Source organism: Vidua macroura, chromosome 7 (genome assembly GCF_024509145.1).
Source record: "Vidua macroura isolate BioBank_ID:100142 chromosome 7, ASM2450914v1, whole genome shotgun sequence".
NCBI lineage: Eukaryota > Metazoa > Chordata > Aves > Passeriformes > Viduidae > Vidua > Vidua macroura.
In genome coordinates this window covers 28,477,123-28,493,386 of record NC_071577.1, presented here as the reverse complement: position 1 = coordinate 28,493,386, position 16,264 = coordinate 28,477,123, and the positions used below count along the sequence as shown (strand labels likewise).

The 16,264-nt window shown below is 35.5% G+C and overlaps 1 protein-coding gene across 4 annotated transcripts in view; it reads right to left on the bottom strand.

Annotated features, from left to right (window-relative positions):
- The window catches only part of PTPN4 (protein tyrosine phosphatase non-receptor type 4), a 108,955-nt gene that overhangs the window by 6,903 nt on the left and 85,788 nt on the right, over positions 1 to 16,264 (bottom strand). For 2 of the 4 annotated variants that reach the window (XM_053981766.1, XM_053981765.1), the window contains 10 exons: positions 14,676 to 14,759; positions 14,534 to 14,590; positions 13,139 to 13,295; positions 11,503 to 11,669; positions 9,959 to 10,049; positions 9,812 to 9,873; positions 8,894 to 9,040; positions 6,436 to 6,564; positions 4,839 to 4,987; positions 2,198 to 2,333 (listed from right to left, as the gene is read on the bottom strand). In XM_053981766.1, the coding sequence (XP_053837741.1) occupies positions 2,198 to 2,333; positions 4,839 to 4,987; positions 6,436 to 6,564; positions 8,894 to 9,040; positions 9,812 to 9,873; positions 9,959 to 10,049; positions 11,503 to 11,669; positions 13,139 to 13,295; positions 14,534 to 14,590; positions 14,676 to 14,759 (1,179 nt within the window). Of the gene's footprint in view, positions 1 to 39; positions 79 to 2,197; positions 2,334 to 4,838; positions 4,988 to 6,435; positions 6,565 to 7,165; positions 7,285 to 8,893; positions 9,041 to 9,811; positions 9,874 to 9,958; positions 10,050 to 11,502; positions 11,670 to 13,138; positions 13,296 to 14,533; positions 14,591 to 14,675; positions 14,760 to 16,264 lie in introns of those variants that run through there. The other 2 variants (XM_053981767.1, XR_008437811.1) reach the window with 2 other exon arrangements.

Genomic DNA, 16,264 nt, shown 5'->3' with positions numbered 1-16,264 from the left:
TTTAGAAGCCATAGTTTCAAAGCACTTTTTCATACTTACATTAACTCAGGCATGTTAGTGGCACCTCCCTGTCAGAATCTGATTTAAAAGAAATGTTTCATGTTTTAAAAACCCAGACCTCCTGTTTCTTATCATTATATAATGTTTAACTGTTCAAGGCACCTGCGTACACAGAGGTGACTAACAGTTTGTTTTATTCAAATAGCAGTTTAAAAACCTGACAGTAATCAAATTACAGTATAATGAAAACAAACAAATAAATGCAAAGCTCCACAACTCACACTGCATCCTGTACAATGTGTTTATGCTGGTTAGACCTCCAGCACACCTGCACTGTCAGTGTTGTGGAACAGCCCTCTCTATGCAGCAGTTAGTGATGTCAGATCTTAAGAGATTAACATATGACCATATCTAGCACTAGAGCCATTATTTGCTGTCCTGTCCCGTGTATCTGAAACATTTCATTTCTCTCACTGGTGTAAAATCCGCGTTTGTCCCCAGCGCGCCCCGAGGGCGGCGGAGCTGGCCGTGCACAGCGCCCCCCCGCGGACAGCGAGCGAACCCCTCGGCACACACGAACCCAGCTCCTTGGGCAGAGGAGGAACGGGAACGGCTGATGGTCACGAGACCTTAAAAGAACCACCCAACTCCTTTATTAGACCTTCTTGCTCTGATGCACTAAACACCTGCTTTGCACTGAATCTTGAAATTTTGTTTTCTAAGAAAAATGAGGAGACCAGATTATATTGAGCACATACTGTGAAAAAATGCAGTTAGAACCCTCACCACTGCAACTCCTACCTTTACTAATAACACTTTCTCCCCCTCTACATATGTTAGACAGCTATCCATCCTGAAGAACTGTCACAAACAGCAAGAGCTATCCTTTGCGATTTTTCATGTATCATTATCTTTCTTATCCTTCCTGTGCTACCTGAATACAACAACTTTTTAGTGAAACATGAGTACTGGAACATTAATTCAGCAGCACTGAATGGCTGATGAGCTAGAAATGGAGACACATACTTTTTGTCAGCCTTAATACGCTCTGAAGAACAAAAAATTTTATTCAAATTTTATTAGAGGAACAGCAGCAGGGACATGAAAATTACTGCAGTAACTACCTTCAAGTAATTGTGATTGGATCTAGTACCTTTTCTCTTTCAAGATGCTTTCTCTCTAAATGCTGTGTACTATGAGTAAAACTACACCCATTACTCATGATTCCTCTTTCAAAAAAAAAAAACCAAAACAAAAACAAAACAACAACAAAAAAAAACAAAAACAAAAAAACCACCACAAAAACTGGAACTATCCAAAGTTGTTTTTTTTTTTTTTTCTTTCTGAAAAAATCCAAGTTGTTTTTTTTTTTTTTTCTTTCTGAAAGACAACACAACTCAACCTTTTCACCCTTTTTAGGTACTTTCTGAAAATGCAAAAACAAACTACTCTTAGAGATAAGCAATACCTGACTGATATAAAAACAAGTAAATCTAAATCTGTTCTAAAACTCTTACAAGTCTGAAATATAATACATGAATTATCTCACAAAACCCGAACATTACAGGTGCACAAAAAATTCTGGTATCTTAAAATATATCAAATACCAGGAAAGCCCCAAAAAATCCTTTAGTAAGTTACTATTCTTAGACTAAGTGTACTTAGGATTGTTTTGATGCATCTCACATGAGATTTAATTGAACTTATTTTTACAAATATTATTTCTTTGATAATTTCCCTTTCAGTCATTATAGAGCATAATTGAGGCTTGTTTCCATTACAACTAAGGCAACATAAAATCACTGAACTTCATCACTGAAGTTTTTTCTTGCATGTCTTGGTTCTTTCTGTGTTTATCTTTTATACTACTCCCGTTCTTAACACCTGGAATTAGGCTCCTGCTTTCTTCTCGGAGTGATTTTTACACTGCTGAAACTTGACCCTTTTTGTCATTATTCGCCAGATATCCCTGAAACAGCTGATGCTTTTTTTCCAAGTTTTTTCTGTACAAATATAAATAATTGCTCCTTTCCAATAGCCTTAAGAATTTATTTTTGCCTGGAGCCAAGGCTACAGCTACACTGGGTAAAGGTAATCTCAACAATATGATCAACAAGTACATTAAAAATCCATCCAATATGACTGGATCATAGGAAATTATTGTTCTGCAACCTAGAACAGCAGGGATGATACTCACAGGTGTTTGGATCATCATGGCTCTTTGATCTCTCATGGTTCTTACAATATCTAGAGGATAAACAGGCTGATTGCACTCAATGAGACACATCGCTGTCTCCATCGTGATCAGAACCCCTGTGCGTCCAATCCCAGCACTGGAACAGCAACAAAAACACAAAGTGGAAAATGAAATCAAGTGTCTGGAGTTCACACTCAAAGACCTTCCTTCTCCTGGATTCTCAGGGTTGATCATTATGGCTCCCATACTGCTGGGGCAGGGATTGGACTGGTTCTGTCTGTCTGGAAGCAGCCTCTGTCCTGCCTGAATAGAGCAAAACCCATCAGTACAGAACTGCCACTCCTTGGAAGAGGAACTGCCTCACCCAGCCATTCCCCTGAGCAGAACTGACAGAGATGTTTGTTAAGATCCTATTACAAACCACACTAACATCTAGAGGATAACAAAACATGAGTGTATGCTGGACACATTGTGTCAGTTTGACCATTACTGAAATGTAACTTTGAAAGTTACTTGTTCTGATTTTAAGGAGTTACTTCAAATTAAGTCTGGCTAAACGACTATTTAGTTCTTTGTCCAGGAGGTGGCATTAAAGCTATTCTACATTTCAGTGATATCATAAGAATTTTAAGCCAAGATGTACATGTGCTGGTTATATAAAATGATTCAGTAGTATTTATATTTCTAGAATTTATACATATAGAACTTAAATGCAGAATGCTTTATCAAATCCAAGCACAAACAAACAGGAACTGTCAAAGAACCTAATGACTCATTTTACAATTTCAAAAGATTCAGAGGGCAACCACGATGGAAAATGTGATAGTTTCCCTATGACAAACATAAGGTAGGAGAGGACTCTTCAGCTTAGAAAAAGAATTCACTGCGTGATGGAGTAGAATACTGAGACAGGGCATGAAAATCATGAAGGGCATGGACAGGATGGGTGGTTCCCATCTCACCTAGAACAGGAATTAGAAACTGTTCAACGAAACTAGTACGACCTTGTAAAGATAAAAATAACCACATGATAAAACATCAGAATCTAGTGGTTTATGCAGCTCAATATAACAAAAACCTTTCTAACTCCTTAAGGTCTTGGTTGCGTTATAATCTCTGTGGGTTTGGACCATTTTATTTTTAAATTATTATTATTGTACAAAATAAAATAATTTTCTATTAGCTACGTGTGTTCTTCACACTAAAGCTGGTGACTTAGTCCTGAAAACAAATTTTGTTGCACTAATGCCCCGTCCTATTACACTGAAGAGATGTTAAAAATAGAGTGAATGCACCATATGGAGGAACACCTGGGCTCCTTCTGCTTGACTCCCTGCTGGAATTTGGTTATACTTCCCAACAGCCACCAAGTTGGGCCAATTAAGTAAATTATGTTCAACTGTGATAATCCATCTCTTTTCTTCTGTGAAACATAAATTTTTCATAAAGCTTCAATTACACATTGAAATTATCAGTTTGGAGCTGAACTGGTGCCTCCTTGAGATGAATGAAACTGTTCCTACTCTCCAATGCTGTTCCAGTGTTTCTGCACTGTTTATCTCATAGAGGGTATATTTGGCTGCCATTTTCACCATCTTTTCACAACCATATTAACCAAAAATATATCAATAATGGAAGCTGAGAAGCAGTATCAGTTAAGACACTGGCATTCTGGTACTACTTTCCCTAAGTCACTAAGATTCACCCTGACCTGCATAAAACAGAACTTGAGAGCAGAACTAATGACATACAATTTCTGATACACAAGGTGTATTTTTCTTTTTCTTTCATCTCCTTCAATAAATACCTAGTTTACTTGTAAGCTTTAAGTTTATTTTATCCCTTACACTTCTCAGCTTCTCTCTGAAAAGAATGCTATATTGCCTGACTCAGGAACACTGACTCTCTGGGGAGTATTCAGAATTGAGAGGTCAAATATTATTCACAGAACTGTTCCCCAAGAACTGTGATAGCACATGTTCATTTGAAAACAACTGGTATTATTCTAGTTTGCTAATCAGGTATTTTAAAATTATTAAGATCTTGAAATTCACTACAGGAATGGAGATGCTATTACAAAGTATTGCACAAGGAAAAGAAAGATAACATTTCATGTGTATGTAAAGATCTAAACAACAGTTATTTTAACTCACAACAAAGGTAAATTGTTGAGAAAAATGTCTCATCTTAATGTAAGTATCAAAATACCACATATCCTAAGACTGCAGACTCGAGAGAAAATGTCTTTTAATTGATCTTTTAACAAACCACCTGCATTTTCCACTATGGATCATTTACACAGCTATTCTATTTGTAGAATAGGGACCTATTCCTTATGGTTATCTTTTGCCATTTCCCTTAATTATTATGTAGATTGTTACCACAAGCATTTAAATTGCAAACAAAACAAAACATACCAGCAAAATGCCTGAACAGAACAGCACATGTTGCTATTCAAAATCTTGCTTATTGAAATGTGATTACCACATTAAATATTTATTTTATTTCAAGGTTGATTTTTCCTGTCATCCCCAAAGCAGATAATATTAAATATTTATTTCAAGAACAAAGCACAGAACAGCTATTTGATGATAAAAAGTTCACTTTGGTGATGTAATAAAATTGGAAAGAAATTTGATACCTGCAGTGAACAACAACAGGTTCTTCTCTGCCAGCCCTCTTCTTTCGCACAAGACACACGAAATCGAGGAAGTCGCTGGAATCATCAGGAACCCCATGATCAGGCCATGCTATGTACTGGATTTGGGTTAGGTGGCGGCTTTCCTCTTTCTAATAAGACACATGAAATTCAATCAAGGGTAATTCAAGTCCCATTTTAAAAAAGCACCAAAAATAGTAATAAAAAAAGTCAATAGTACATTCATAGCAGCTTGTACCCATAATCAAAGTGGCTTCAGGCAACTAGCACTACTTTCTTAGTGTTAACCATCAGTCATCCTGGATTTTACAATTACTTTTTCTTTTTTTTTTTTTTTTTTGCTTAAAAGTGAAAAAAAGGGAATTCACAAATGCTTACATCTTCAACAGGTGAAAAAAATTACAGAGCACCTAACAGCAAAGCAGTTCAAGGACACCAGCAATCTAACTGAACACTAGATGTACAAGAGGTGGTCATATTCTTAGCAAACCAAATTTAACAGAACAAGATAACATCTTACAAGATCAAATGACAGAAGTGGAGTAGGGAGGGGAGATCAGACATAAAAGGTTTCCTTCAGACCTTTTGTGAACAGCAGCAGTGTTTTGGCTTGATATGACCCTCCTACACCTACAAGGCACAAAGACTTTGTTTTCCACTCCCTCCTGGCCCTTGCTCTGGTATCTCAAATATAATCAATCGGCCTCTGGTTAGGGGAGGGGACAGCCCGGGCAACCAGACTCGAATTTCAAAAGAGGAGCTACTGCACTTTAAATAGCCTTTAGGCACTGAATCATTTACAGAGATTCCACGGCTAATAGCAGATGAGCAATTGTCTCAAGAGGACACAGGGCAGGAATTTTAACTGCAAATTGACTAAAAGGCAGCTCTATAAAACTGGCTTCTTAACCGGTAACTCAAGCAGCGAGAAATAACTGTGAACTAAATTCCAGATACTAATTTACAAACATTTCTGACATTGAAATGCTGGCTGGGGAGGCTCTGAAAACTACACATGCCCTGAAAATCATGCAATGTATTTTCAAAAAGGTCCTTGTTAACATGTAGCCACCACTACAGATTCATCTTTCAGCAGGATTTATCTTCCTTCTTCTTGCACATATTGTTCAAGATGGAATTATTAAGAACTATTTGCCTCTACAAAGACTCTTCATCATCAGTGTGATGATGAAACAGCTCTAATGTCTCATGTTCTGAAAACATCAAGGGAATAACAAGTTTCTCAACTTCTTTTATTACTCTTTTCCTTTGACAAGGTTATGAAAGTCACCAATAAAAACTTCTGGATAAATAATATATCCTTCATGTGATCCAATTAATATGATTATGAAAATGAATCTTTGTGATATTTTTGCTTATGAAAAGTTTGTTACCATTCTATTGACAGAATTTCTCCTAAGAAAGTACATGACAATGAGTAGATTTCTAGAGGGTTCTAGAAATAAACAGTGCCATTTACATGGATGTGCCACCAAGTTGAAAAGAAAATCTACATATGTTATAGGTAGTTTCCAAGGATTCTGCAGATTAATACATGAAAATATATTAAGATTTTTACCTCCAGATTAGTCAATGTCATTTCTCGAAAGACATAAGCAGGATTTCCTTCTTCTGAATGGCAGGTAATCTGAAAATTCCCATACGATGAGCTTCCTGATGGCTCTGGCCAGTACTGATGGCATTTAACCTAAGGTCAACACATTTTTAAAGATGCCTATGTTTACATTGAGAGTATAATTTTCATTTTCTCTAGTTTTTATACCTTTATTTGTTACAGATTATTTTGATCATTTTGTAATCACTAATTACTTACCAAATAGACTTTGTTACCTAATTACTGTTTATAAAATAAGGTATCACAGAGATTTCCTGTTTTTGTTTCCAAGAGGACACACGCACCAGCTCTTGCAGTTAGTTTAACTGAAGATGCATGCCTTTAACTCCCATTACAATTTTTAAAGACTTTATCTATAAATAATCCGTCTTAACGCTTGACTGAGAAAGATGCTGCTTTATAAATATTTCTGACCTCCAAAAGCCTAATCTGATCTTCTCAAAGTACATTTATATGGGAAAAGAACAAACCGAAAAAAGGGAAATATGCAACAAAAAAGTTGCTAAGCTAATGCAGAAAATAGGGGGATGAAGATGGTGGACTTCAAGGACTCCCAAACAAGTCCTCAAATGTGAATGAAAACTTCAAACACTATGATTTTCTGATATATGGTTTGAATGCCTAATTACAGAGGTCATTTCAGCTCAAGTGTACTTTTGCATTTCCAACCCACCTGGCGAATCTTTAAGAGCAGCCAGATTTGCAGACTTCCTGCTCCACTGAGACATCCCGGCATGCAGTGGGATAGTGATGTCAGAAGCCTCATGATCAGCTTTAGAGCAGGGAGTCTGCCTATGGGTATAAGACAGATAAGTCCTTTTATTTCAGTATTAAGCAGCTCTCCAAAGAACTCCACAAATATCATTATTGAAGGGGTGGGGGAACCTCAGAGAACTGCTATTGCAAGTCTGTTCTTAGCAGATCTGCAAAGAAAACTCAAAGTAAAAGGGCACTTGTACTGAAATTCCCTCTAATAATGTTTATTTGGGAGCAGGCAGCATCATGCAAACATTGAATCACTGAAAAATGGTTTCAAACCACTGCAACTTCCCTTCAATTATTTTAATTCTATTTTGAGACCTGACCTCAGAGCAAGTATATGGTTGTTAAAAAATCAGAATATATACAGACAGCAGAACCACAGTCCAAGTTGATCAGAACAGCCACAACCCACTATAAATCCATCTTCAAAAGAAATCCTGATATGGAGGAATTCCACTACACTATTAGTGCAGACAGTAATTCCTGTCCACACACTTAAGCAGGCAGTGTGCTACTGTGAATGCTCCAGACTAAACCAAGTAATTCTGGAATTACACTGTGTCTATGACCACACTTGATTGTTTTGCCTATCTCCAAAGGATAGAACTACATGAAATCAAAAGCTACTAAGGAGAAACTACAGCTTAAACCAAAACCAAACAAGCCACAAAATACACCTGAGGCCTTTTACAGCACCATACACAATTATTTTTACTAATTTTAACTCTAATTACTCTATTACTAGTATTCTATTTTAACACATTTTATATACAAATGAAAGGGCAATGATTATTTCACATGATTAAGCAAATCTTTATAACAGAATAAAATTTTATGGAAAATTTGAGACTTCATGTTTTAAGAAAATCCTTGATAAGACAGACATCCCAGACAGGCATGGGATATTAACACTACAAAGCTGTGTTGGGCTGCCTTAAAAATTAATCTCACTACATATCAAAGAAGTACTCTGTGAAAACTGATGCAACTTCTTGGAGTTCCTTCATTTGAAGTTTAGAGAAAAAAAAGTTCTATGAAGCTAAATTCTAGATGCTTTTTACTTTACAATAAAGAATCAAACAAAGCTGACTAAAAGTATCAAATACTTTTATAGTATTTGATATTTTAAATATATAGGAAATAGACAAAGAGTTTAGTGCATTTCAGGACTGAACAAAGTTTAACTATTAGCTGGATTAACAACACCAGAGCATTTAAAATCTAAGACTCATCATTGCAAAAGAACTAGGAATGCACTGCTCTTATGAAAAACAGCTACAGCTGTTCTGGTTGGAAGGGACCTTTAAAGACCATCCAGTCCAGCCCCCTGCAATGAGCAGGGACATCTCCAACTAGATTGAGTTGCTGTGAGCGGCATCCAACATGACCTTCAATGTTTCCAGAGATGGACATTCACCACCTCTCTGGGCAACTTGTACCAATATTTCACCACCCGTGTTGTAAAAATTTCTTCTTTACAGCTACTCTACCTAGATTTTTCTAGTTTAAAATCACTTCCTCCTATCCCCTTGACATATTATATTCCATTACAATAGATTCCTCTAATCTTATAAAAGCTAATCACTAACAGTTGTTTAGAAGATTATGGAAGTAGTATTTAAGGAAATGTTTTACTTACTCTGCCCCGTTCTACTTGGGTTGTTAACATCACAACCATAGAAGAGCCTTGCTCCCAAGTCATCTGCCAAAAATCAGGACAAGTGTTCGGTAACGGACCTTGGCAAGCAATGTACTGGTTTATTATTGTGGAAGAAGGGATTTCCATCTAAGAGAAGACAAAATCATTATTTCACTTCCTACAGCAAATGAAAGTCAGGCATCAGACAGTTACAGTTTAGCAACTAATTTTTAAAAAAGCATCCATGACATTTATTCTATTTCTTAAAGGCCAGCAAATATGAATTGGCACAGATAAAAATTCTTTAAGTGTTTCACGTGCAAAATTACTACAAAGATTCAAATACACTTTACATATGAACTGACAGTCATGTAGTTGCCATAATGAAGATTAATGAGTAAAAAAAGAAATGACAGAGCAATTGGAAAATAATTCAGATGCAAATATTTCTTGCTCTGTGGGTTTTTGACACCAGCTTTTAAAACACAGATCTCGGAATTTAATATCTGGTTTTTTTTTCATTAAAGTAAGTAGCTGTAATTTATTTTTTGTTACTAACAATGAAAAAAACAAGATGCAAAAGAAACTGATGCCGAATTAAACTTTACTGTTGTTGAACACAACTGTTGGAAAAGTAATCAGAAAAGAAGAATTAATAGCTCTGGAGAGGGCTGGCTTCAGATTGCATTTTTTCACATTAAATGCAGGGCTAGACTTTAACATATATGAAAAGATGTGCCAAAAACATTAGGAAGCAAATATATCTACAGGAAATTTCAAATCACCTGACTAGAGGCTTAGTAGCCATTCTAGCCTGAACTAGATTTATATAAAAAAAGATTTTTTTAAATCAATTTTTTAATTGAAAAACTGTAGAATTACTTAATGTCAGAAGCACTTCTGAAAAGTACTACTCACATTTATATAATTTGCATTGATGTAATCTTCATTACTTTTTAAAATAACCCGTGTAGCATCATCTGAAAAAAAATTTAGAGAGATGTTACTTATTTAGTAACCACAGTAAAATACTTTCAGAGCACATATAGATATAGCAATACTTACAAGGCGAAATGTCTCTGTATCTATTTTTGGAAATGTTTTGAGGTAATCTGGCACAAGACATTGTCATTCCAGGCTTTTTCCTATACAATTGCTAAAAGACAAAGCTGATGGTCAGAACATAATGGATGCAATAGTATCATTTTTATATTATTTGCCTAAATAGTATTTGTTCTAAAAAGAGGTGCTTTTTAGAACATAAACTATGGAGCAACAGTAGCTTCAACAAACATGAAAATACTTTTAAAAATAAAGCACTATAAATTTAGTTATGCTAAATCACTGAAAATGACCAAGATGTAACCAAAATTTGTTTAAAGACAAAGTGAAGATTAAATTTCAAGCTTCCACTAAAACACTGATCCAGAGAAAAAGTGATATTGCATAGTGGTAAGTGAATTCACTGCTACTGACATCCCACTTGGTATTTGGGGCAAGCAGATTATGTTGTGTATAGGCATCTACCTATATTGAACTTTTTCACTTAGAATTGTTGGGTTTTTTTCCCCAGACATCCTCTTGTAGTTCAATAACTGTAGAGCAAATCCTGGTTACCTTGCACTTTTCCTGCACAAAATTGCCTTTGAGAAGTTCCTGCCCTTTCATGCCTTAGTCATGCGTTGCCACAACCTTTGTGCTACAAAAAATATCAGTGAAATGATCCAGGTTCAAAAAAAGCAGTTTAAAAAACTTTTACACATTGAACCTGCTAGGGAGAATAAAACTTATATTAAAGCAGAATTTTAAATAACTTAGAAAAAAATCTGCTCTTTCTAAATATAAAAGGAAATTTTACCAAAGTTCTTAAAGAATAGTATATAAAATATATTTTATAAATATATGTTGTAAAATATATGCTAGGTCTCCACTTAGTGAGGAATTCATAGAATTTGCAGTGCTATGTTTTACAAAGCCACTGTTTCCTGCTTTAAGTCCCTTGATCCCATGCATTTAAGATGGATATTACCAAGGCACAAGTCAATGCTGAAGAAAGACCATGGCTATCAGCAGCTTAATGCCCCACATAAAATGCACTACTGTTCTGAAATATGTCAATAAAGATCAACTATTTATAAAATACACAGTTGTATTAGTCTTTAACATTAGGGCAGTATTTTCCATTGGTTATTTTACCTTCCCTCATTGAGATTGCCCATAGAATATCAACAGCTCAGTGTCATTCAGTTTCTACAGCAACTTAGGTATGGAATGAAGGCCTTAGTACAGAACATGTATTTTGGTATACATTCTTCAGCCTTCATCTTTCTGAAAGTATTTTATTAGCATGTCCCTGATAACTACAAAAAGTGTAAATATTCAATAAACCTATTTATAAAACTAAAACATAGGATTAGATATTCTTAATTTGCACATACAATACAGGATTGATTTTTTTCCTTGGTTATTTTTCTTTTGAGAGGGTAAGGCAATTGTTTTGCTAAAGGATGCTGACTGTACTGAAATTTAACTAATCTGCTTTGTTTAAAATAATTGCTATCCCAAAAGACTTGGAACTTGCACCAAGCTCCAGGCAATATGGTACTTACATCAAACTGAGCCAGGACAGTTCCAGTGATAAGCCCCTCTGCTAACTGAATCATGGACTCCCTCAGAGCATTATCATCTTGATGGACACCATCAAGTGGAGATTTCTCAGGGATGTACTGAAAATCAGGCTCACTCTCCAGCTTCTCTTCCACAACATCATAGACAGCTAGAACAAAAAAAGGTATGAATACTCTGAAGATGCTGTTTGACTAAAGTTAGAAGTCATTTATTTAAAATAGCAAAACCACCACATTTCTCCTGTAGAAAAATCCACACTTATTAGCACATTGATTTTAGTGCCCATCAGCAAGGACAGGGAGTCTTTACTGATCATTATAATTAATGATAAAACTATTTTTTCTTTAGTGTAATAGTAATTTTAAGTGAAAACCCATTCACTGACAGCTAAAATTTGATCTAAACTCACATTATACCCTGCCTTGTCTGATATAACTCTCTAATCTCAGATTCTCACATCATGCCTCTGATATCATTACAGCTGCATTTACATTTTACTTACAATTCACTTAGAACTCATTTTAGGCTTCAGTAATTAGGGCAAGATGTGCAGATCACCTGAGAAAATTTCATTTAATACATGGCATTATAAAGCTATCAATGTTCTATGTGTGCTTTGCCTATAAGCTCAGAAATAATATGCATCCTCTGCTACACATAACAGACATATGCTGTTCAAAAGCCTGTTTTTAAATTACTTGACATCACTACAAAGAAGGAAACTGGCAACTCCTCACTTCTACAACTCACATGTTTTTATCCAGAATACAAAGATAATCAATATGCAAGGGGAAAGATAGTTTTAGAAAATGTGCAAACAAAGCTCATAATTTTGTCTGAAAAGAAAGTAAGCACACAAAAGCTGCAAGAGAACTTACACACAGAATGACAGGACATGTAAGTTGAGAGTGCAAATTAGTGAATAAGGGAAAATTTTTTATGAGGTGGATGAGGTACTCTGCAAAAGTAATTTCAATTATTCCAATTAAGCACCAATATTTTTCATTTTGCTTTTTCCTCTCCAACTTCACTGTAGTTAGGAGGTGAAGCAGAATTAAATCCAGTGCCCATCTGCTGGCTATGATCCAACAGTGTATTTTGTGAATACACTGCATAAGCTTTTACTTAGACTGCATTTTAGCACTTCTACGACTCCTCAAGCAGAAATGTTATCAGTGATTTTGGATTGTTTGAAAAATGTATGGAAGGATTTTGTATGTATTGACCTCCAATGTCACCCAAACACTGAGTATTTGGTGACAGGTTATTTGTTTGTGTTTGTTTAAATTTTCCTTAAGAGAATAATAATAACCTTATGAAATACATTCAATATCCATATAGCTTTCTGGACATTTTTATCAATGAGTGAGAACAAAATTTAAATTATCTCTCTGTTAGAAATATTTGATGTCTGACTTCTTAATTATTTTGCAACTTTTAGTTATACACATTTCCTTAGATTATGGGATCAATAGACTGTGCTGTTGCAATTCTTTTTCAGGGAAGGGAGTTATTTATTACAGGTTAAACATTCCATCCCAGGACACAAAATGGAGGTTAGAAAATGAGAGCAGGGTGTGGATTTTTATTTTTAATTATGATGTACAAGCCACTCACCATTGGGTCGAACTAGGAGCACAAGTTCCCCTGAGTGTCTTTCACAGCTAGCTTTAATAAACATTACAACTTGGTCATGGGTATGCTCTGCTATGTCCCTGCCATTAATCAGGACAACCTGGTCCCCTTCATTCAAACGAGGGACACACAAATCAGCCTGCAAGGTTGAGGGAAAAAAAACCAGCTGTAACACAAGCCATTACCAATTTCTTACCTTAAAATAACAACTTAAAGTAACTGTATTTGGGCTCTGGAATCCTAACAGCCCTGTTGCTATGGTTGCTGCACTGTATTCAAATGATAAATCCAAGAGTTACACAATACACAGGCAGTGCCATTTGCAGCTGGGAGGTGACTGGCACTGTAACTTGTGTTTCAGCAGCTGTTACTCTACCCCTTGGCTGATGCAGAAAGCTCCTCTGTTTCAATCACCCTTTGTATAGGCAATTAAAAAGCAGGATGTTTTAACTTTGAAGGGAGAAACATGGCAAAACTGTGTCCAAATCAATTTCACAGGCTTAAATGCTTCAGGTCTGAAATACTACAATAGTAATGGTAAAAAAAAAAAAAAAAAAATAAATATGCATAACTCCCAGTAATCCCAGGGAGAGGAAAAAGATAATAAAAATTGTTATTATAACCACAGTCTAAACATCATTGGAGAAAAGAAAGCACACAAGCCATCACCAACTATCTTCTCCCTACAGAGTGAATGTCTAAAGCCAAAACTATTCATGTTATATAATATATATATAATAATTAACAAGATACATGAAGAATTATTAACTCCACTCTAACACCTATCGACAGCTGACTCCAGTCAGCTGAGTACCAGGTCAGAATTTCTGGCAATAAATCGACAAATATTGTGCCTAGTTTGAAGACACTCTTATAGTCACTAAACATCAGTAACAACACACAATCAGACCTGATGAATGATTCATAATGTCTGGTTTTAATCTAAATGTTGGCTTTACTCAGCTACATCTGTCGCTGAAGTAAGACATTTGCTATTTTAGTTATTTTAAACACTCTTTCAATATGTAATTTATGTGAAATTACTGAATGTCTATATCTAAAAAAAGCAATAAAGTAAAAGTATTTTTAGGATGGCACAGCTCAAGTACCAGTGCATACTGAGCATCTATAATGCCCTGTAATTTTCAGAAATTAAACTTTGTTTCAGCAGGAAAAAAATACTTTTGAGGTCTGAAGAACTTTAAAAAATATGTTATACCGCCCCATCAAATTCTTACTGCACGTAATTTGCTTTGTTCTGATAATGTTATAGCAAAAACTAACTTTCATAGGCAGCTAGGAAATAATTTCTCATTTTCAGTATATCCTTCAAGATACACAGATATTGCTATGAAGTCTGCTTTTTTGATAACTTACAGGTGTTCCTGGAGCTACCCTGGACACTATTACCGGCATCTTCTGATCATATCCACCCTTTAAAAAGAAATTAAATTAGTAAGAAATCCTAAATGTCAGAAGATAACCTTAATAAACATAAAAGGAGTAGATGTACTGTTACCTTTACATTGAAGCCAAACCTTCCATTTTCATCTGGTTTCATTCTGATCATAACAAGATTGTCATGGGGGACACCACCATTGGGCTAATAGATAAAAGTTACATTATATTAGTATGTATTTTGTTCACAGATTTTGAGGATATTGTATTTAATAATTCTGCAGTTTCCTTATCAAATAACTGCTCCTGGACACTTGAGAAAATATCAAGCAAGAACACAAACATCTTGGGTTTGCAATTAAAAGGGAAAAATTACACATTTAAGAGTCTTGGACATAACTAAGTTAAAGGCCTGTTCTGTCAAAGCAAGCTCAAAGCAAGAAAGAATATTAGAAAAGACTAACTGGCTTCAAAACTCTAATAAAAACAGCGTACCAAATAGAAATTTCTTAAATTCTTTTTAATTATGACCACAATGAAGAGCTGCAATAAGAATGTAATACATTGAAAAGGAAGATAATGGAAGACGTCCTTTTGTTTCTATTAACTGCAATATGCCAGTAGTAAGTAAGGAAATCCTGGTTCCCTATCCCTTACTCCATTTTCCAGTCTAGTGGAGTATGAGGGGTGACATATGCTCTGCACTGTTTCAACTCTGAAAATTTTAGCTGCTTTCTTCTTGGTTTTATTTGGATGACAACAACACTGTTAAAGGAAATGCCAATAAACGGAGGAATACTAGCTACCTTTTTAATCTGAAAAAAAAAAAAACTTAGTGCCATTGAAGTGATTTTTAGCTGGTTCCCATCTATATTTATTTCACAGACTGAAATTAGCTAGTATTTCTATAGTTCCTACAGTGAGAGTGCAAAGTAATAAAGAAATGTGTTTCAAGGAAGTTTTCAATGTTATCAGTTATAGCAAAGCAGAAGTCTCATACTTGGAAAAATAAACAACAAACTCAGAAAAGCCAATATTTTTATATGTTAGAAAGTTCAGAACCTGGAGTTTCACTATGCTAAAGAAGTTGGCTCAACTTGGCTCATTAGCAGTTAACTCAGCTGCAGGTGTCTTCTGTTCTTGGTTTACACGACACAAAATTGGCCAAATGTATTCATACTAATGAAAAAGTGAAAATTTTGGGAAAGTAATGGCACAAGAAATGTTGATGAAAGGGAAGGGTCTTAGGCAGCCTGATCATATGCCAATCATTTCAGCCTATGCTCACTGGTGTGGGAGGTCAGACAGAATGAATATCAACCAAGTGCTCACCTGCAGCATTTGGCAGCTTTTGTGCCACTGCATTCCCCAGACAGAAATGCTAATTTCCTGGTTTAAGATACTATTTTGAGCAGAAGTTTATAATGTAAACATGCAGAGAGCACTGTATGCCATCATTAATGTGTTTGAAGGGATTTTGACCACACCTGTTTTCAAGTACTTTTAAGTACTTCTGACATTCTCAGACTGGACACTTAGGGATTGCATATGGAGTAAAAAGTTGTCATTCCCATGTGTGTCCTACTACCTTTCATCTCAGACCCTCCATGCATGCAAAGGAAATTCAATAGCTTTATGTAGTCAAAATGGTGAGGGATTTTCTCTAAAATATTTGAGATGGAACAGCAGAAGACTTTAGCAGTGCAGGAA